Source organism: Nuphar pumila, chromosome 9, assembly GCF_984573655.1.
Source record: "Nuphar pumila chromosome 9, dmNupPumi1.hap1.1, whole genome shotgun sequence".
NCBI lineage: Eukaryota > Viridiplantae > Streptophyta > Magnoliopsida > Nymphaeales > Nymphaeaceae > Nuphar > Nuphar pumila.
Genome location: NC_143257.1, coordinates 117,450,335 through 117,473,749, shown reverse-complemented (window position 1 = coordinate 117,473,749; position 23,415 = coordinate 117,450,335). Strand labels below are relative to the sequence as shown.

General features: G+C 38.4%; 1 protein-coding gene across 1 annotated transcript; it reads left to right on the top strand.

Annotated features, from left to right (window-relative positions):
- Positions 1 to 12,023: 12,023 nt before the first annotated feature.
- On the top strand, positions 12,024 to 12,482 carry LOC149829019 (uncharacterized). Its single transcript, XM_090017198.1, has one exon. It carries the CDS (start codon positions 12,024 to 12,026, stop codon positions 12,480 to 12,482), a length of 459 nt encoding a protein of 152 aa, XP_089873324.1.
- The last annotated feature ends 10,933 nt before the right edge of the window (positions 12,483 to 23,415 follow it).

Below are 23,415 nucleotides of genomic sequence, written 5' to 3'. Positions count from 1 at the left end.
TCAGAAGATTATATGTGAAACTCACCAAATCCATGAAAATTTTTTCCACAGTGGTGCCATCTAGGACTACCGTACTTTAAACAAGGAACTTGTCCCTGCACTGCATATCAAACTTTTTTAAACACGAACTGTCAGGAACAATTCTAGATGCATATTCACTCATCACTGTCTAAAACTAGATTCCAGATGCATATTCACTCGTCACTATCTAAAACTAAGTTAAACTCTTCAACCAGAGAAAACTTGACATTGGAATTAATCTTTGTTTTCGTAGACTAGCTTCCCTCAAAAAATGCAATCTACATGAGACTGGCCATCTGGAGTTTAAATAGAATACCACAATATCATGTAGCTAGAATGCCGCAAAATGCTTCAATATAAATCTTGAAGGATTTATCTCAAACATATGGATAAAGTAAACTACATTTGCCTCAGTAATGTCAAACTGCACTCAGTTCACCATTTAATACCAATAAATGTTTACATTAAACGAATCATATATGCAGGCAACCCAGACCTTCATGTACTAAGAACCTATGGGAACAAGACTGATCAATTGAACATCACAAGCATTACATATCCATTGAAAAAATTTCTTGGACTTCTTTTGATGGTAAATAGTTGAACCTATATGCCTACTGAATATATTTTCCCAAAGGTTTCATAAGCAAAATTTTTATTCTGCATTTTATAGTACAGAAAAAGTTGTTTCAACTAGGAATATCATAGAAATGTCAAATGTGAATGCCATAGAACAACAACAAAGATCAGGGCATGGTGCAATTTGTGACAATAGAATACTTAATAATGTCACATAAAGAGAAGAAGAATCTTGTGGCATTTACTTTCTCTTTCTTGAGTCTTGTATTTATTTTCTTCAACTGTGAAACCTCTCCCACCAGCTGCGTCGTGTCAACCTGGAAGATGAAATCCAAAACAAGGGCATAAACACCAAACCAAAAGAAATGGGAAAAAAATTACCCAAAAGAAGAAAATCAAAATAAACACAAAAGATATCCAGCAGACCTGCTTCTTCGCACGAGAGCGTGCAGCAGACTCTATTCTTGATCATCCGCTTTTGTCACTGGTCAATAGCCTTATTCCAATGTAATCTTGCGCTGTCCTCCTTTTCTCGACGCTCTGTGGATCCACCGGCATGGGCAAAATTGGGGAAGATGCTGCCAACGGATTCTCCACATACCCAACATCCAAAACCGGGTTTCCCCCACCAACCACAAAACCAGGCATAACTTCCCCTGGCATCAATGGCATCGATGGAGGAAGAGAAGGCTCCAGATTTTGCGTCAAAGCACTCGCATAGAACAAGAAATCTTCGAGTAGGGTCAACTTTATGAGTGTCAACTGCCGCTTAACCCTCTGCTCCTCTTGCACGATCCCTCCCTGTGATCAGGATAAAGCTTCCACGAATTCTCAGAGTCCTAAAACAATAAAAGGTGTTCAAGATAACTCAAATGCAGCCACTGAATTGGGAGTCCCGTGAAACCAGCATTATCGTTTTTTATAGAATACGAGGTAGAACTATAAAAAATGAAAATTCTTAGAATAATGTATTATAAATGTTGTAAAACTAAAAGTCTGTTGTACGGTAAGACTTTTTAGGATTCTAAATACAGTGCTCGGCCTCTTGGTGGACAAGAGAGTAGAAATATCAGCTTTTCATCCTCTTTGAAGTTATTTCATGGTACTAGAGCCTTTAAGCTACAAGCCTACAATGAGTTGTTAATGGCCTCTTCATCGCTGTTTTCCTCTTCTATGACCCAGTGAAATGTCATAGCTAGCCTTGTTTCCATAAAATTAAATTGAAACGACTATATGTTAAGAAGATCTTCAGTTATTATTAGTAAGGAGTTTTTCAAGTTTGTCTATAATTCTTCTCCTCAAACAGATCTTTTTATTTATTACCACCAAGATAAGATAGAGAATCTGAATTATCCTATTTAGATTCGCTCTGATCAATTGACTCTCAGCTAAATCAAAGCTACTCTTTCTAAAGTTATTCTCGATCAAATCATGATAACAAAAGCGGTATGTGAAGCCTGACTTATTTTGAAAAAGGTATATGAATCTCAATCCTTTTTTAGACTCATGCTTATGAAGAAATGCCTAACTTTTATTAAGAATGAGATTATGAATATGTTGTCCTATCTAAACTGCATAAAGTTTCTAGTCAACTCTTTTGTCGTTGCCAATTATCCCGTAGAAGACAAATAATTAGTTCAAACAACTCTAAATGGTATTTTTTTTAAGTACGAAAACTTTGTGACTTTCGTTACCACTAATTTGGCTCTGTATATCTTCACAGATCTATACGATATGCTTCTTAACCAAGAAAAATATGTGCTTTTAATTCATGTAAAGCCTCCTGAAACCTCTAAACCTTAGCTAGTTGCCTTCACTGCATTCAGGGGTCGAGGTCGTGGCTGCAGTTTTTATTGAGGTTTTGGCACAGGACAAGGAAGAATTTTTTCTCCAAACACGTCTAATAGTAACCATGTCCCTCAAACTCAAGGTGATCGTGGTGTTGTCACCTATCAATATTATAGAAAATGATGACATACTGTCAAAACTTGTTGAGATATCCTTAAAGCATTTTCAGCCATGTCTCTTCAGCAATCCACTGTTAATTATTGGTATCCTTACACTGGTGCTATGAATCATCTAACCATGGATGACCAACAGCTCTTTCATAAATCACATTATCATGAGAGTGGGCAAATCATGGTTGGCAATGGTATGATGTTTCTCATCTCACACAATGGTAATCTTATTCTGAAAGCACATGCCTCTTCATGTGATTTAAAGAATGTTCTTCATATTCCTTCTATTATGAAGAACCTTTTATCTGTAGGACAGTTTACTAAAGATAATGATTATATTTTTTAATTCACCCCTTTTGAATTCTTTATCAATGATCGACAGAGAGGCAAGATTCGTCTTAGGAGACCGAAATCTAGCATTGGGCTATATCCAATCAAATTTGATGATCATATGCAAGTGACAACATATGCAATTAGAATGACTTCTTTTGACACGTGACATCAACATCTCGGGCATACAAATAAGAAGATTGTTTCTTACTTAAACTCTTGTTATTCTATTTCTTTTAATAAAAGTAAAAAATTAAAAGTGTGTGAAAGTTGTCATATTGGCAAAGCTCACAAACTTTCTTTTGTTTACTCTTGCTATTCTACAACAACTTCTCTTGAACTTTTATGCGCCAATGTTTGGGGGGCTACTCTAGTGGCTTCACGTGAAGGTTTTCGCTTTTATATCCTCATAGCGGATGATTTTTCTTATTCCCATACCTTTTCCCATTGCATATTAAGTTACAAGTGTTTGAGTGTTTTAAGTCTTTCAAGTATGTCACTGAAAAGCAACTTCAATTCTTAGTCTGGGCTTTTCAAACTAATAATGGAGGTGAATTTACTAGTTGTGATTTTGAAAGTTTTTTACAAGACCATGGCATACTCCATCATTTTTCATGCCTGCATACCCAAAAACAATGTGCTTATTGAGCGCAAACATCGACATGTCGTTGAAATAGAGCTTAATATGTTTCATACTTTATCGTTGTTGTATACCTTCTGGGTCGATGATTTTTGCACTGCCGTTTACATCATTAACAATCTTCTTACCCTAGTACTTAATCGTAAGACCCGGTATGAACTTCTCTTTCATAAACCCTCTGGCTATCACCATCTTTGTGTCTTTGGTGCTCGCTGCTACCCCATATTAACACCCCAACATACCTTAAAATCCCAACTAAAGACTACTCCCTTATTTTTCTTGGTTATGCCTCTCGCTATGAGGGCTATATTTGTTTCGACCCCTCTTAAATTCGCACCTATATCTCACGTCATGTTTACTTTGATGAGTCTCTTCTTGGACCTGTCTCTCTGTCTGTTCGTTCCCCATCACCTAGTCTTTTCGAGTGGGGCCTTTCTCCTCCTGTTGTCTTACCCCCTAGTGATACTCTTTCGTCGCCTCCTCCTCAATCGACGATCCCTCATGATATATCTATCCCCCCTACTTCGCTTGCTCCTTATTCTCCTATGAGCCACATTCCTGCTCCCGATCCAATTGATTATTCATTGTCATTGTCCTCTAATTCTCCTTTTCCTGACTCCAGCGTGAGTCGCCCGTCTAACCATACATACCCTATGATCACTTGTTTTATGTCAAACTCTCTTAAACCCCGTGTCTTCACCACTACCCACTATCCCCTACCTCTTGCTTGCTTTAGCTATGTCCTACTCACACCCAAACCTACTTCGTTTAAACAGACTAATCTTGACCCCAAATGGCACACGGCTATGGAAGAAGAGTTTAATGCACTCCAAATCAAACACCCTTGGCACTTTGTTGCTCATCTACCTCACTATAATATCATTGGATCAAAATGGGTTTTTTTTAATTAAATGACATGTTGATGACTCTGTGGCTCGTTACAAGACCCATCTTGTTGCTAAGTGTTTTCATTAAGAGAAAGGCATTAATTTATTTGAGACTTTCATTCTCGTTGTGAAGCTCACCACCATCTGTGTTGTTCTTGCTCTTGCAGTCTCGCCAGATTGTCCGATACACCAATTGGACTTTAATGCATTTTTAAATGGTCTCTTATTTGAAGATGTTTACATGGCACAACCTCCTAGTTTTGAAGACTCCTATTTTTCTCAACATGTATGCAAACTAGATTGGGCCTTGTACGGTCTCAAGCAGGCTTTGTGTGCCTGGTACAAACATCTCAGTTTTATGGGTTTCACATCTTTATTTCTGATGCTTTGTTATTTATTTATCAAGATTGTGATTTGGTTATATATTTACTAGTTTATGTTGATGATATCATAATCATCGACAGTTTCATCGTTGCCATCAAGCAGTTAATTCAGCGCCTCAGCCTTGCTTTTTTTATCAAAGATCTTTGAAGATTAAATTATTTTTTGGGCATTGAAGTCCATTATGCTTTGTCAGGGTTTTTTCTCTGCGAGTGCACCTATACACTTACTCTACTCTATCGTGCATCTATGGCTGATGTGAAGCCGATTTCTACTCCTTTGAGTGCCTTTACTCGGCTATCTAAAGATGATACTTCTCTTTTTCATGATTCCACTTTATATCACAGCATCGTGGGCGGTCTTCAATATCTCACTATCACAAGGCCTGGCATTGCCTTTGCGGCCAACAAAGTTTGTCAGTTCATGCACCAACCTATGGTCACCCACTGGTCTGTCGTCAAACACACCCTTCGCTATATCAAGGATATCATTCACCATGGTTTGTTCCTCTCACGGTCTTCTTCTCTTCAGCTCAACGTCGTCTCTGATGCTGACTGTGCTCGAAGCCTTGATGGCCACAAGTTAACAAGTGGTTTTGATGTCTTTTTGGGTTCTAATTTGGTTTCTTGGTCTTCTCGCAAGCAGCAGACCGTAGCTCAATCCACCACTGAAGCCGAATACATGTTTCTTGCTTATGTTGCATCTAATCTTCTTTGGCTCATGTCTCTTCTCACTAAGCTTGTTGTTGCCCCTACTTCTCCACCCATAATCTAGTGTGATAGTATTGGAGCCTTATATCTCACAGCAAATCTGTTTTTTTATGCTCGTACCAAATATGTTGAAATTGATTTTTATTTTGTTCAGGATCATGTGCAAAAGGGTCATCTTCAAGTTCAATTTATCTCTTCCTCTGACCATCTGACTAACGGTCTCACTTAACCTCTTTCATTTTTGAGGTTTGTTTTTATACGTGACAAGCTCAATGTTGTTGACCCCATGTTTAGCTCACAAGGGCATGATAAGGATAAAGCTTCTACAAATTCTCAGAGTCCTAAAACAATAAAAGGTGTTCAAAACAACTCAAATAAAGCTACTCAACCAAGAGTCTCATGAAACCATCATTATCGTTTTTTATAGAATAAGAGTTATCATTTTTTATAGAATTATCAAAAACGATAATTCATAGGTGTTCTAGAATAATGTATTACAAATCCTGTAAAACTAAAACTCTGCTATACTGTAAAACTCTTTATGATTATAAATAAAGTGCTCGGCCTCTCGGTGGACAAGGGAGTCGAAATATGAGATTTTCATCCTCTTTGAAGTTCTTTCACCTATTGAATCTCCCTCCAAATGTCGACGATTGCCTTCTGGCCGAAATCTTGATTGAACACCAAGCTGGGTTGCCTCTAATTGTCCGGAATAGCAGAAGAACAGGAGGCAAGGGGAGCATGATCTGCAACACCCATTGATGTGCACACTTCCAACAGTGCTCAGTGCGAGAGGGAGAGCGAGCTCGACAAGGCAATTCGGCGCTGGAAAGGAGAGCGAGAGGGAGAGGATAAAGAAAGGGAGAGCCCGTGAAAGGAGAGGGATTTTTTTTACCCGCCCCACGAAAAATTTGGCAAGAGTAACATAGTTCGTAGTTAAAAAGTTTGGCGTTCTTTGATTTTAATCAACGGCTTTCACCAGCAATCTATTTTCACTCGTTTCGAGAAAAGTTTGATAGTAGTATTAAGTATGGCTCAAAACACTAGTTAAAAATAACATGACCTATTATTAGTTATTATTTTTTATTAAACCCTAGTTAATAACTATTTTTAACTATAATTTTCAAAAAAAAGTAGTTAATATTTTGTGTCAATTACCTCTTTATTTTGTAGTGTGAGAGGACACTCATTGGCAAGTAAAAAAATCTTTCACCTTTCCTTGAACAATGGTCAACCTATACACCAATTGTACCACACGAACTAAATAGATGCACGTATGATGCCTGCCAAGAACATGGAGCTGGTACTTGGCCTTAAAGTAGGAAGGCATGTCGTCTTTATATTCAACCAAACCCACCAGTAGGGGTGGCAATCGGGTAGGGTTAGCGGGTCGGGTTGGCGGGTCAGCATACCTCAACCCGAATCCGACCCGCTTATTAAACGGGTCGGCTGTGGCAAACACGAACCCGACCCATTTATTAAACGGCTAACCTGACACGACCCGCCAACCCATTTATAAACGGGTTGGCAGGTTAGTGGGTTGGGTTGGCGGGTCGACCCGCCTGCCTAACCCATTTATTAAACGGGTCAGCCGGGTTGGCGGGTTGGCATACCCCTAACACGAACCTGACCCGTTTAATAAATGGGTTAGACGGGTCGACCCATTTATTAAACGGGTTAGTTTAAGCCCAACTCGAACCCGCCTAAGAGGCGGGTTGGCAGGTGGTGTCAGGTTTTGCCACCCCTACCCACCAGTGAGGGTTCCGCTCTTATAATAGGAGCAGTGAGTGCACATCACCTTGCTATGGGTCGTTGCAAGTTCAAATCCCAATGGTTATGGTTGTATAACTGGTTGGGGCCGGCCTAACCCAACTTGCCTATAAAAAAAATCAAACTTGCGAGTCCAACCCACGTCAGGTGCCCTCGTGTCCACATATCTGTGTGACACGGATCCTTAGACGGTCGATGAGATGTTCTACATTATGTACTTATTGGGTTGGATTTAGTGTGGTTCAAGGTCTAGTTCCATTACCCTTATTTGGATTTAGTCATATTTTGGGTTGTCGGTGCGCGCTCCTTTTTGCTTTCGGATCAGGTAAAGCGTTTTACATAAAACGACAATAACGAATTGACACATGTCCTTTGAGTGGGACCCACTTAAAAGATGGCAAACGAGACAAATCCTGTGTAGGCGTTTCACAGTAACTTTGTAAAACATCGTTTTTCCAGATCTGCTCTCCTCTTTCTTTGGCTGGTGAGCAGCCCCGTGATAGTTGCTTGAAGTGAGTCGTGACCACCCATGTTTCACCACATTTATGTTGGGTAGGGATGTAACGGGTCGGACTCCGGTCAGGTTTAGGCATTAAGAAGTCCGACTTAATCAGGTATGGCCTAATCGAGTTCGGTTTTGGATTCAGGTTTGGATAGAATTAAATAAAACCAAACCCAAAACCGACTAGCTTAAAACCCGACATTTGCACTTAATCGGGTTGGGTTTTAACCCGTTTCTGAGTTTTCCCGGATTCAGGTTCGGGTTTTAATGCAAAACTCAAAACCAAACACGCATCAAATTATTAATCGGTTCTTAAGTTTCCTACCAAACCAGAGTAAACGGGCTCGGTTCGGTAGGTTACCGGACCCAAACCCGTTCCGTTTACATTCCTTACAGTGTTGGGGTTCTTTGTGGGTCCCATCCTCGTTGCCCCCACATGAGGTGCAATGCCTCCCTTATACAGGCCACCGACAAGATCCCCCAATTAAGAGGATCCATAATATGAACCCCTCCTGCATGAATCAATGGATGAGTCCACTGTTTTTTTCTATCAATAAATACGAAATTTCTGCCCATAAATTAGACTATAAAAGATGAGATCCATACAGTTTACTCAGTAAATAGTATGTATAAAAATTAAGAAATTTTCATGTGTAGGCAGGTTTATGGAAGAAATTCAAAGCTCCATGATTCTCACCCTTAGGGTGCGTTTGTTTGTCATTGAATGCGTTTCCACAGAAAACAACCTACTTTCCGTGACACACAAACGCACCCCTTAAGATTTTTTTGCTTTTTCCCTTTTATTGCAGTAAACAGATCAAGCTTATTGGACGTACAATGGGACAGTTGACAATGTTTTATCAAAAAAAAAATGAAAATAAAAAATAAAAGTGAGTGGAAAGTGAGGGAAAGGAAAAAAAATAAAATGAAAAATACAAAACGCGAGGGAAAAGCAATGGGGAAATAAAAGGGAAGCGAGAAAGCGCGCTTCCCCTTATAGGGGCGCTTCCGGTAACTATGATTCGGCCAACATTGCAGGAAAGAGTTTATCGAACACAATTTTTTTTATGGAGATCGTATGAATGTGATAGAATATGGTAAAAGATGTTTTTCGTAAGGTAAGAGCTCTGATCAACCAAGGTTGAGAAATTAGGTATAGTGGAAAATGTTGTCAGTGTCGGTATAGGCCCTGAATCGTTGGGTCACCGATTTCGCTGTATCGGGCCGATACGGAAACTTAGTTGAACCGTTCTGCATCGCCCAAAAATAATAAAAAAATATTATGTATCAATCATAACATGACATGTGTAAAAATTATTGAAATATATTTTTTATTATTTTTTACATTTATTAAAAAAATAGCCTATTCAAGCCTGCAGCATATCAAAATTCGGTCGATAAAGAGATTTATGAAAATTTCACAATAATAATCTGAGAAATTGCTTGAAAGTTTGAAACGGCAGTTTCTCGCGAGATTTTCAAAGTATCACAATTTTTTCGGTGAAACATAAAGATCGCTATTTAAAAGTGATATTTATGTTATTAAACGGCTATTTATCATGAAAAATATTGTGTGGTTTTTATTTTTAAATAGTTTTATTATATTTTTAAAATTATTTTTTATTGCTGATGTTTTGCCAAAAAATGCGAGTTTTTAAAAAAAAAAATCAAAATCTCGCGAGTTTTTTACTGCGGAAAAAAACGCGTTTAAACTTTTGTCACTATGGGTTACACTATCAAGACCTAGGGGTCTTGGATTTGAATTCCACGGAAATTATCCCACAGTTGGATTATTAAAAAGAAAAAAATTTACAAAAAAACAAAAATAAAGTTGTGCTAATCATAAGGACTGTCACAAGGACACACCATTTTGGATGTATCCCTCGTGACATGAGCAGTCACGTCCACTGACACGTGCAGTAAATATTTTATTACATTTAAATAATATTTAATGTTTTATATTTCATAAAAATGCATTTTTACTATTAAAATAATAATAAAATGATTAAAATTAAAAGTTGTGCGTCCTTGTGTCCTGTTTTCTGAAAAAAAATTCAGACTAGCATGTCAAACCTGCGGCATGTGTCCTCGTGTACCACGTATCTTCATAACTTAACTTGATCTACGTCATAATGAAATGTGGACACGAGGCTGCGCGACCCGGATTCGACACGATGACTCAGAATTTTTTACTTTTTAATCAATAAAAAACTATTTTTTGATACTTTAATTTAAAAAATGGGTTTTGAAATAATATTCAAAATCATTAAAATAATATTTAAATATTAACAGTACATGTTAGTGCTCGTATCGGAGTGTGTCCGCTTGTGTCACTGGGGACACACCACCGAAATGACGTGTCCCATAGAGCTTGAGAGGTCTCGAGTTCAAATCTCAATGGCTGTCCCAGCTTGCCTATAACTAGAACTAAAAAAAAAAAAAAACTACCCCCTCAAAAGAGAGAAGCCTAGGGAAACTCACTTTCCATTTGTGGAAAACTCAAATAGCTTCTCTTTCGTTTCTCACTCGCTTCCGCCTAGTTTTCCCATCGTTTTTCTCTTGTTTTTGTATTTTTCAGTTTTTATTTATTTATCCTCACTTTCCATTCATTTTCCTTCACGATTTCTTTTTCACTTCTCACACGCTTTCGCAATAGCTTCCAAAACGAATTTCACTTTCCGCTTCACACTAATTTTTAACACTCGCTTCATGTATCGCTTCCTGGTAACTATGGTTCAGACTTCAGACTAGCTGAACTTCAGATTTTAGAGCTGGGATTCCTGCTCACAACTCATTTCTAGTGTTTGAATTAATTTAGTATCAAGGATCTTCTTTCCACCAAAAATCCCAAGTTTTAGCCTCTCCAATCGTTAGAATTACAATATCAGGGAGTCAAATTCCAAGGGCAAGCAATCCCAACTTAGTTGGATCGAGCTACAGCTCCATTGGCGTTTATGATCTTGTAGACTGCTGAAGTGATAAAAGTAAACTACTGCAATTTCTCCCTGCATCATGTTCGCTCAAGGGGTTTTGATGCTACGTCACAAGGACACTGATGCAGACGCGAATAGTGACTCGTTACTAGTTCGAGATGCAGCAGGTTCACATATTTTTTAAAAAAGGTCATGAGGGCACAAATTTATTTAGTTTTCATTGATTTAAAATGTTTTTGATATTTTAATATATATATATATAATATTTATTATTAAAAATTATTAAAAATTATTAAAAACTTAAAAATATTTAAAATAAATAAAATATAGATTTTGTTTTAAAAAACACACCTAAACTTTGCACCACCATAAAAACATACTTAAATTGCCAGTAAATGCATGCTGAAATTACCCAAATTTAAGTATAATTTTATCATTGCCAAAAGTTTAGTTGTGTTTTTTAAATTAAAAAAAGATTGTTTTGAGGGTAAATCAATAATTTTATTCTACTAATTAACTCAACTTAGGTTGACGATAACCCAAAGTTAAATTGATTGAAAATATGTTTTTAACTATGTGGCAATCTCAAAAAATATGGGTACATGGACATAGCTATATATATATATATAAAATAAATTCAAAATAAGCTGAATATATATATTATATATTGCAAAAAAATTTATAAACTAAAAATATAATTATAAATTAAATATAAACTTATATGTACGGAGGGAAAATGCTACGTCTGTGTGTCAACGCGTGTACTAAGGGTAAAATGGAGTGTTAGGGTATCATATGTTTTTAACTAACAGAGAATAAGTGTGTTTTTTAAAACATAAAAAATAACTTTGGTGAAATTTTATTCTGGCCAGAACTCGTAGGTATGTTTTTTCTCAAAATTTTCCTAAAACCCATATTCATGTTGCACATTACGTATCGTGTCCCCGTGTCATGTTGCATGTCTCGATGGCGTAGTTTCGGTGCAAAAGCACCGCCACCATGTTGCTTTTACTATTCTCTTTTCCAGGTACTCATTTTTTTGTTTTTTCAGACTGTCGGCAGATCTGCCAACTCACTTGTGAGGAGATGACCACACAACCTCTCTCTCTCTCTCTTTTAAATGTTCTTGTCTTTTCAAGGTGGCTCCTCAAACCACATGAGCAAACAGCCTGTTTGAAAGCTGTATTTCTCCTCCATTTGTTCCTCACTTTTTGTTTTAATTGCCAACCACCCCTTAATCACTCCCCATAAACAACATCTCCTCCTTCAAGAAACCCACACCCTCAGATCCAATCTCCCCTTCAACCATTCCATGGCTACCATCTTCAGAGCCCTAAACAGGGAGGGTGATGCCTCATTGCCCGTCTCTCAGAGGGAAGAAAAGATTGGTGTTGGCCTCAGAAAAAGAATCACATCCTTTTGCCAAAGGTACCCTTCTGATTCACAGTCCTCTGCTTCCTCTTGGTCTTTTAGGAGGTCCAAGTCCATGTCTGCTATTGGGGATGTAGCAGGGAGCTCCCTGAGAAGGTGGTGGCAGTGGGGATGTGGTTGGTTCTCTTCAAAACAGGATGGTTTCTTTAGGGACGTTGAGAACAATGAGGGAGATCCCATGTTGGGTTTGGGGCACAGGTCAGGTTGGAGCCATGTGTTCAGTGTGGTGAGGGCTCAGATCAAAAAGTTGGTGGCCTCTCCCACTCCCATTCAGAGGTTTCAGTATGACTCTTTCAATTATGCCAAGAACTTTGATGATGGATCCAGAAATGAAGGTTAGATGGGGATATGGATTATTGCATTATCTTAATATCCTTTGTTGAAGAAGCCACTCCCATCCCAAAAACTCTAGATGTAGTTTGTTCATTGGAGGATCTCTCATGAACTTGTAAGCATTGTTTTTCTATAGGTCTTGATAAAGCCTTTATGATTCTTTTTTTGGTCAAAGGATGAATAGATCTTGGGTTACTGAAAAAGCTTGTGGGTGATTGGCCTTTAGGAAGGTTCTTATTAGAACCATTTCCTTCAGTTGGGGACAGATCTGATGTGATTTTAGAGAATTGAAGGCCAACTTTGTGGTTTGATGTGCCAAGGTCATTCAAGCCTTGCACTATTCTGATAAGTAAATTGTGACTGCAATGAATTAGTGCCCTTGTAGACTTTTGTGTAGAATTCATGAAGATTCTTGTAATTATTGATAATGTGAACAGTTTTTAAGTTTGGTCTTTGCTTGCTGGATCAAGATTATAGCTTTCCATATATGTGATCTCTCTCTCTCTGGTTTTTTTTAATGTTGTATGTTTGATTTAGAGAAGCTTCTCTGTCACGTTGACTTAATGTGTCACTGACGACGTTGGTATGCTTATTTCTGTAAAAGAAATGCATAGCTGGAGAATGGTAACATGGGGTTTGTTGGATCTGGGTAAGAGATCCAATGTGGCTATATATATGGGATCACAAATGGAATCTAAATTACGGGCTCGTAATCTAAATGACTGGTTCCCTAATCAACCAAGAGAGAGAGAGAAAGAGCATTTTCTCTTGTGATTGTGTTCGAAATACCGGCCGACAGAGAACCATTCCGGCCGATGAATCAACTGCGTGCGACGATGATGGTGGCCATGGTTATGATGATGTTGATGTTTGGAGAAGAGGGAAAGAGTTGCAGACGATAAAATGGGGATGACATTCTAATTGGAGTTTTAGTTAGGAAGAGGATGGGCTGAGTCTTGCAATGGCAATGGAGAAGGTGGGTCATGGCCATTGATGGTATACGTTATATACAATGGGAAGTAGGAGCTTTCAGGGTTCTGCTTATCAGCCATTGAGAGAGCGGAGCCTACTGCCTCCGGGATGCGAATCCGACCACCTCCCAAAAGAAATGATTCCGCTGAAAGGGAGGTGGTAACATTGATTTTGGGGCTTTCTTTTCGCGAGGAAAGAGAGCAACCTGTTTGCATTGCCGTCAGGGAGCTTGCAATAATGCCGCCGGATTTCAGCTTTTCCATAGAAAGCTGAAGCTTTCCGCTTCACACAAACGCCTCTATGTCACATATTTCCGTAATATGCATCTAAATTTAGGTGGTGCAGATGGAGACACACATGCTTTCTTCAAGCAAAATTTGTCTAAGGGCGCGTTTGCCTGACATGGACTCACTCTCTCCGGTATCCAGAAGGCAAATTCTCCAATGGAAAATGTTTCGGATGAAAGAGGGGGTCTTCGTTGATTCTGGGCATCCTTTTTCGTGAGAAAAGAGAGACCCGTGTTTGCGTTGTCGGGCGTCAAAAAAACGCATCGTAACTTGCGGGCACAGTGACAAACGTTAAAAATGACCAAATCTCGTTTTTCAAAAACTCGCGAGAATTTGAAAATTTTTCTTAAATCTTGCGTTTTTTTTGGCAAAATCTCGGCAATAAAAAATAAATTAAAAAAACTAAAAAATATTTTTTATAGGAAAATATTAATAAAAAATATTTAAAAATAAAAACATACGGTTTTCTCACAATAAATAGACGTTTAAAACATAAATATTGCGTTTAAATCCTGGTATTTATGTTTTTTCATAAATCTCACGATGTTTTGAAAATCTCGCAAGAAATTACTGTTTTAAACTTTCGCGATATTTGTCAATATGCTTGTGGGAAGCAAACCTGCTCTAAAGTTAGATCTATGCAGTAGTGGATCCAGCATTATGGATCTTTCGGGGTGTGGGTCATGTCTTGCCTTGAATGATGCCCATGTTCAAGATGGATGCCACCCAGCATCCAATGATATGGAAGCTTCTTTAGTCATTGAGTCAGGATCAGGTGCCATCACATGGCATTTTGAAGTGTGTGGCTGCACCTATGCCCTTCATCTTTGGCCGACAGACTGTCCGTTGTGGGACTCAAAAGCAGATAGAGGGCAACCATGGCACCTGATTCTGGCTCATGGCCATTCATGATGAATGGCATCTCATGGCCTATGTTACAAAGACACGGGTAAAAAAAAAACCAAGACGTGTTATTTTTGTTCATTTTTTTTATCAAAAATAGTATACAAAAGGACACGACACGAGAAAGTTGAAGAATCCCTATGACATATCTTATTGCCAAGATGAGTACAAAAATAGGGGCCTTGGATGACATTCATCATCATATGGATGCATAACATGTGTGCAACTATGGTGCTTTAGACCTAGAACGCTCTTGATTATGTGCTTGATTCTATATAATAAAACTTGTAAATGAAAATAATGAAAATATCATTCAACTTTGTTTATGGGGATTTCCTTTATACGGCCTTATCTAAAATTAAGTTAGCCTTGCATTGATATGGAAACCATAGTGACAAACGTTTTAAACGGTAATTTCTCGTTTTTCAAAAACTCACGAGAAATTGAAAAAATTTCCTAATCTCAAAAAAAAATTTAAAAATATAAAATTTATTTTTTATAAAAAAATATTAATAAAAAATATCTAAAAACAAAAGTACATGTTTTTTTCTCGTTAAATAGCCGTTTAAAACATAAATATCACGTTTAAATCTCGGTATTTATGTTTTTTTTTATAAATCTCGTGATATTTTGAAAATCTCATAAGAAATTGCCGTTTTAAACTTTCAGGCAATTTCTTGTGATATTATTACGAGATTTTCATAAATCTTGCGAGATTTTCACAAATCTCGCGATATTTGTCACTGTGATGGAAACTATATATGTATTGCCAAATGTGGTTTTGACTAGGGGTGTCAATGTGTCGGGTTTACCTGGACCAGACCCTATAGGATCGGGGTATGGTGACAAATAAGAAGACCCGATTAAGATCTGGGTTCGGCACCGAAGGCCTGATTAATACATGGACACAGGTATAGTTTGTAAAATTTTATACCAGACCTGAGTTCTGATTATGACCTGCAATTTTTCAATGTAAAAAATGATAAAAATATTATTTTATAGGCTGTGGTCCGAGTCTGGTTCATATAGTTTTTATCAGGTCTGAGTATGATTTCTCTTATAGTAGACTTGATTAGACTCTGGTCCAGACCTGAAACCATACCCAAAAATCTGGTCTAAGTCTAGTTCCACCTAGGTCCAAACCAAACCCAACCCAACCCAAGCCGTCGACAACCCTAGTTTTAGAGTTAGGAACTAGGCTATTCTCTTGATATATATATATATATATATATATATATATATATATATATATATATATATATATGTGTGGTAGGGTCGTACCGTCTACCCAACCACAGCTTGGATAAAAAAAGAAACATTTGTGTTTTTGCTAAGATGCAGTGTTTGCTATATGTAATTTAGGGATGGAATTGCCAATAACATCCTCGTGAGAATGGTGTTGAAATGTGATTTTGGAGTTACCAACACCATCTTCGTGAAGGGTTTTTTTGGAACGCCTCTGCTTCCAAACAAGAAAGGTCGTTAAGAAAACGGCAATGCACTACTCCCAAAAAGCAAATGGTAATAATCATTTTAGATTAATGCCTAGTATTAGAGATCAACCTTCATAGACTTTGGTGTGTTGGCAAGGCTCAGAATCTTCCACAGGAGATTCCAGCTAGAACTTTAAAGTATACCGACCTAATGTACTTTAAAAAAACGTGGCCAAGTTTTTTTTTTCAAAAAAATCATTTTAAACAACAAACCTACCCTCAAAAAAATTACGTCCACCCATGCTCTCTCTCTTGACGTAGAAGTGGGGCTTTGGCTGTTTTACGGACCCTTTTCTGCTCGAGGTTCGACCTAGAGGATCTGTCCCAGACAATATCCGATTTGGAGGAGTTGCCCAACCCCAGAATCCAATGCAGAGAAACTCGCACAACCTGGAATCCTACCCAAGCTAGGACTCTAGTGGGACGTCCCACCTAGACTATCATCAAGGGTGAGATTGTGTAAAGTCTGCAAATTTATCAGAATTTTAAATAAATAAACAAGATTTTTTTGGCAATTATTCAAGTAATAAGTTAAATTGTCATTTTCTGTCTAATTAATTATCCATTATTGATGAATTTATTAGCACTTAATTATCAATAATATTTTAGCATTTAATTAAAAATTTATGAGGTTTGGAATGAAGTATTTGGATCTGGATATCAATGGACACTACAAGAAAAATGCGACGTAGCGACCAATATTAGTGACGGATTTTTTTCGTCGCCACTTTGCATCAAATTAGCGAGAGAATCTAATATGTCGCTAAGATTTGTAATATTGACGGATGTAGCGATCGAAAACTTTTCATCGCTACGTAGCGACAGAACGTTTTTGTTGCAACACATGCAACGATTAGCGACAGAAGGTTTTCTGTCGCTACTTAGCGACAAAAATATTTCGTCGCTAACGGCTTCTATAAATTTACGATGGCTTGGCGACAAAATTATTTCGTCGCCAAAACCATTGCTAATTTTCGCGTAAATTCCTAACTAAAGCCCTTTTTCGTCTTTTCCTGTTTCCTCTCTCCCGCCCTCCTGACGCCGCTCGACGCCTTCCTCCGCCGCCCAGCCCGTCGCCCCACCGCCCGACGCCTTCCTTCGTTGCCTGGTCGCCCCTCGTTCCGCCCGGCCCGACGCCTTCCTCCGCCGCCTGACGCACTCCCTGGCCCATCGCCCCTTGTTCCGCCCGGCCCATCGCCCCTTGTTCCGCCCGGCCCGTCGCCCCGCCGACCGACGCACTCCTGAGCCTGCCGCCCGTCACTCTTCGGTCCGCTGCCCGTCACCCCCCGTTCTGCCGCCCGTCGCACCCCGCCCACCGCAGGTAAAGTGTTCTTCTTTTTTCCAGCAGGGGGGTCGCCCATTGCCGCGTCCGTTATATTTTTTCTGGCAGGGGGTCGCCCCGTGCCGCATTTCGTTTTTTTTCGGCTGGGGGGTGACCCCCTGCCGCGTTCTATTTTTTCCGACAGGGGGTCGCCCCTTGCCACATTTTGTTTTTTTCGGTAGGGGGTCGACTCTCCGCCTCGTTTTTTTTTTTCTGGCAGGGGGGGCGACCCCTGGCGCGTTTTGTTTTTTCCGGCAGGGGGTGTGGACCCCCTGCCTCGTTGTTTTATTCGGGCAGAGGTCGACTCCCCTGCCTCATTGTTTTATTTGGGCAGGGGGTCGCCCTCCTGGCACTTTTTTTCTGGCAGGAGGGCGACCCCCTGCCTTGTTTTTTTTTCGGCAGGGGGTCACCCCCCTGCCTCATTTTTTTATTCGAGCAGAGGGTTGCCCCCTTGCCTCATTTTTTTTATTCGAGCAGAGGGTTGCCCCCATGCCTCTTTTTTTTCAGTAGGGGGGCGACCCCTGCCTCGTTTTTTTTTTTTAGGGGTCGCTCTCATGCCTCATTTTTTTATTCGGTAGGGGGATGCCCTCCTGCCATTTTTTTATTCGGGCAGGGGGTTGCCCCCCAACCCTCTGCTTTTCCGGCAGGAGGGCGACCTTGTCTCGTTTTATTTTGTTTTTCGGCAGGTGGTGACTTTATTTTAACACAGTGTCTCTTGCATATTTTTCAACGGAACCCGCTTGTGCCCCGCCACCCATGATAAGTAAGTGACAAAAACAATGCAAATCGGGTAAATACTCGTGGTGAGTAAGTGATGTAAGCGCATCACATGTTATTTAATTTATTGGATGTAACACTTTACTGTTCACACACTCACTTAGTTGTTGATATCTAGGACTGCTTTGTTGAAGTTTGGAGATCATGCTAAGCATGATTTTAATATATGAGAATAAAAATGTCCTTATTTTTGGAGTACGAATTTCATGTTAGGCATGGTAGTAGTTAGCGGGATATTGAAGTGTGTTTGCTGCAGGTACATGTTTGACATTTGTTTGATATGAATGATTTTGATGTATTACAATGTTGGATGTGATTGTATCCATGCTTGCATGTAATTACTTTCAATTTGATTATGACTTCCATATGAAATTGTATAATGAAAGCATGCTTTAAATGAATGTATCGTGTCATGAATAGTTTGCACATGAAAATATTAAGTTATCAATGCATGCATCATAATTTTTGTAATTGTATGACATCATATATTGCATGATAAATTTGATATTTTCTTCATCATAGCATTCTGATGGTTCTCTTTTAACTGGTTAGGATACTATTTGTAACATCATACGACAAAATGACTCCAAACCGTGAATGGATATATCGTAGGATAGTTGACAATGAGTTATCGCATGAATATATGAATGGTGTTAAAAGTTTTATTGAATTTACAATGACAAGTGTCAGTACAGTGGATCCCACAGGTCAGATTAGGTGTCCCTGCAAGATTTGTAAGAATAATTGATTTGTAGAACCTCATGGCGTTAGACATCACCTATACATTAAGGGTTTTGTGAGTGATTACCAGAATTGGACATTTCATGGAGAAGAATTTAGAAACAATTTTGATGCACGGGTGAATCTGGTGCACGATAATCCATATATGGATTTGATATTTGATGTCGTAAGAACAAAACTGAGTTTTGCTATGAGTCCTAGTGATGTAAGAACTGCAGTAGATGGAGAATCACCAATTAATGCAGTTAATAGATTTTATGATTTACTTAAAGATGCTGATGAGCCACTTTGGAACAGTTGCGAAAGTCACACTATCTTGTCTGCAGTTCTTCAACTAATGAATTTGAAGTCTGAGTATAATTTGAATCAATTATGTTTTGACCATTTGTGCATAATTGTGAAGAGTATGTTGCCTAAAAATGAGAAATTGCCACAAAATTTCTATCGTGCAAAAGTTATGGTCAACGCTCTAGGTATGGGGTATAAAAAGATTGATGCTTGTCCAAATCACTGCATGTTGTATTTCAAGGATCAGGAAAACAACATATCATGCCTGTCATGTGGGCATCCTCGGTTCAAGCCAAAGACAAGAGGCAATGGTAGCACGAGATCAAAGGAAGTTTTATACAAGTCGTTATGCTACTTTCTTATCACTTCTAAATTGCAATGATTGTATATGTCTTCATGGACAGCTAAACACATAAGATGACATGCAAATATAGTTCGACATGATGAAGACAAGATCACGCATCCTGTTGACGTTGAAGCTTGGAAGCACTTTGATCGTACTCATCAGAACTTCGCAATGGAAGTGAGAAATGTTAGAGTCGGTCTATGTACAGATGAATTTAATTCATTTGGAGGTAGATCAACTTCATACTCATGCTGGCTAGTATTTGTAACTCCATACAACCTTCCACTAAGCTTGTGTATGAAGCGTCCAAATCTTTTTTTGTCTTTGTTGATCCTTGGTCTGACCTCACCTGGCCAAAATCATGATGTATATTTAAGGACATTGATTGATGAACTAAAAGTATTGCAGGATGACAGTGTTTGTAAAACCCATGAATTTTAAAGAATTTTCAATAAAATAAAAATGTGTGTTTACGTGAGATAATATGGTTTATGAGATATTCAATGTGATTTTGAGGCTTGCGGGCCAGTCAAGCGAACCCAATAACGAATACTGGAAAGGGTACTTGGATCCAGACTTTGACGAGATCCGATAATCTGACCTGGTTCACGAGGCCAAGTAAGGAAACCCGATGGTTTCGGGATGATAGTGTGAGATCCGAAACACAATTAGAGTAAGCGAGTGCAAGTTTAGACCAAATAATGAAAAATCTATGTGAAAACGAAAGAAATCCATCAACAAGGAAAAATGTCCCATTGTGACATAAAGAGAATTTTCTACAAAAGTAAACACCAAGTGGTGTTGTGGGGTAGTGGTAGGACACATGGTTGTGTGGAGCCATAACCCAAGTTCAAAACCCCTTGTGCACAAATTATTTTTTTCACAAGAAAGTGATGATTTCTACCTTGGTGAAAAAGGTAAAAATGTGGGCTCAAATTAAACCCTACCTTTTTGGTCTCTCTCCACCAAAAACGTGAGCAACTCCTCTCACCTTACCAAAAACATAGGAGAATCCCATGCATCAGGGGATGAGGGGTACCACAATAAGGAAAAAAGAGAGTGGAAGTTGAAAAAAATGACACATGGAGTAAAGGGCAAAATTTGAAGAGATGCTATCCCAACAAAAAATCATGGGATTTGGAGGAGATTTTTGAGGGTTGAGTTTTGAAACTCCACCTAAGAAAGAGGAGACAAATCAAGAAGTTTTTTTTTTAGAAATCGTGAAACACGATTTTCTATATCTCTCTCTCTCTTTCTCTCTCCCTCTCTCCCTCTCTTGGGTGATCAGACCTTCATAGTTGGTGGTGGAGTTTTCTATTGTTGCACGACTGGACTTTCATTGGCAAACGTAGTGTGCTACTCCAACGAAGGAAGAAGCGTTGCTTTGTTCGCTTGATGATCCAACAAGAGGTAAGGAGCATTGTTATTTGTATGTAAGTGGTTGATGTCTTATTGCACATCTATATTGCAATATCATGGAGTTTACGCGACAAACACCACCTATATGTGGGTGCGTTTAGGGCCTCGAAACCCAGGTGGCATGAGCTGAAACCCCTACTCGCCAATAGGTTAATATGTAGTGGTTCAGCCAATGGTTCTCACCCTTGGCCAACGTTGGGGCACTGTGGTGTTTTTTGTAAGGGCATTTTGTTCCTATGTGTATGCCTGGTGATATGTAGTACTCATATCAAAACCTACAGTTCGAATCTATGTAGGAAAATGCATATATTTTTGGTGTGGGTGTTAGCCATGACAGATTCAAGATCGAAACAAAAATAAAGTACGCAAATGGCGTGAAACCTTAAGTATCTCAGATTATTATTCATGAAATTATTGTTTGGTTGTATTTTCTTGTTCAATACACCTTTCATACTTTGTATATTGAATGGTTTTAATCAAGTCTGAAGTTATGTATACGTGATTGCTATTTCACATCATGGTAAAATAAAGATATATCATTCCTATTGGGTAATTCGATTGGATTCGATGTTTTTGAGTGTGGAATGCACTCATATTTATAGTTGAAAGATTTCATACATTGAGGATGAAAGGGGTGGCAAAACAGTCCATTTAGAATGATAAAAATGTTTGAAAAATAAAAAGATACACCCTTTTAAAAGTTACAGAAAAACTGCAAAATTAGTCGACTTGAACAATAGTTAGTCGACTGATAATATGTTCAGTCGACTGATAAAACCTTCAGTCGACTGCTGCTAAAATTTCCAGGAAACAAACATTCGATTCAGTCGATTGATAAAACCTTCAGTCGATTGATACTAAAATTTTTCCAGAAAACAGATATTCTGATCAGTCGACTGATAAAACCTTCAGTCGACTGATGCTAAATTTTTTCCAGAAAACAGATATTTTGATCAGTCGACTGATAAAACCTTCAGTCGACTGATGCTAAAATTTCCAGAAAATTGATATTATGTTCAGTCGACTGATAAAACCTTCAGTCGACTGCTGCTAAATATTTCCAGAAAACAGACATTCTGATTAGTCGACTGATAAACCCTTCAGTCGACTGCTGCTAAATATTTCCAGAAAACAGATATTCTGATCAGTCGACTGATAAACCCTTCAGTCGACTACTGCTAAATATTTTCAGAAAACAGACATTTTGTCCGATCGACTGATAAAACTTTTGGTCGACTAATTTTATGATCAGTCGACTGATAAAACCTTCAGTCAACTGCTGCTAAATTTTTCCAGAAAACAGACATTCTGTCCGGTCGACTGATAAATTCTTCGGTCGACTAATTTTACAAAAAAATAACATTTTTGCTTAGAAGATTTGAAGCAAAAAGGTTGGTCGACCGGTGAGTCTATTGGTCAACTAATAAACATGAAAAATTAAGTAATAATTTTCTAAAATGATTTTCATGAAGGGTTCTTTTAGAAAAGTTCTTCTAAAGACTTTTTAGGTGAAATGCAATTGAAATATCTATGAAGGAAATAGTTTTGATGGTAAACTAAATATATGATTCACATATGGACTTTAGGATTTTGTCCAATACATGGAACACACATGGTACAGATACTTGCACAACGAAGATCATTTCTTGTTCAGGACAATATAATAGTTCAAAAATGAACATGTGGTTTCGCTAAATGTTGGGAGTGCCAAACAAGCACTTAAGAAATGATAAAGTTGGATAATGTCATGTTGCGGCATAACCAGTGGGGGTACGAAATGTACACTCGAGCTCATAAACAAAAAATTAAAATGCCGAATATATAAGTACTCGACCCAAAGTTGAACCAGAATTCTGAGAAATTATGGTTGCCGCCTATTGGGCTTCTAGTGGGTAATGTGCATACACTAAGATCACCCCGAATGTGGGTTGGGATTTTGGAAAAACCCCTGTGGTGCAATGACTTGCACATAAGAATAAATAAAATTAAAAATATGCATACATAACCTAAATATGGGATTCTGGGTATACCTGAAAGATGGTGTATGTTACTGGTTTCCTAGGGTTCTGGGTACATCTCAAAGACGATGTATGTCACTAGACCCAAACAAACAAGAATGAAAATTATGCACATATTTAATAATTATGGGATTCTGAGTATACCTGAAAGACGGTATATGTTACTGGTTTCCTGAGATACTGGGTATACCTAAAAAACGATATATGTTATTGGTTTCTCAGGGCTCTGGGTTCACCTGAAAGATGGTGTATGTTACCGGACCCCTTGTGGTGCGATAGCTCACACTTGGTTATAAAGAAAATATAAAATGAAATATAAAACCTTCGAGACTCCGGGTATACCTGAAAGACGGTATATGTTACCGGATTCTTCGG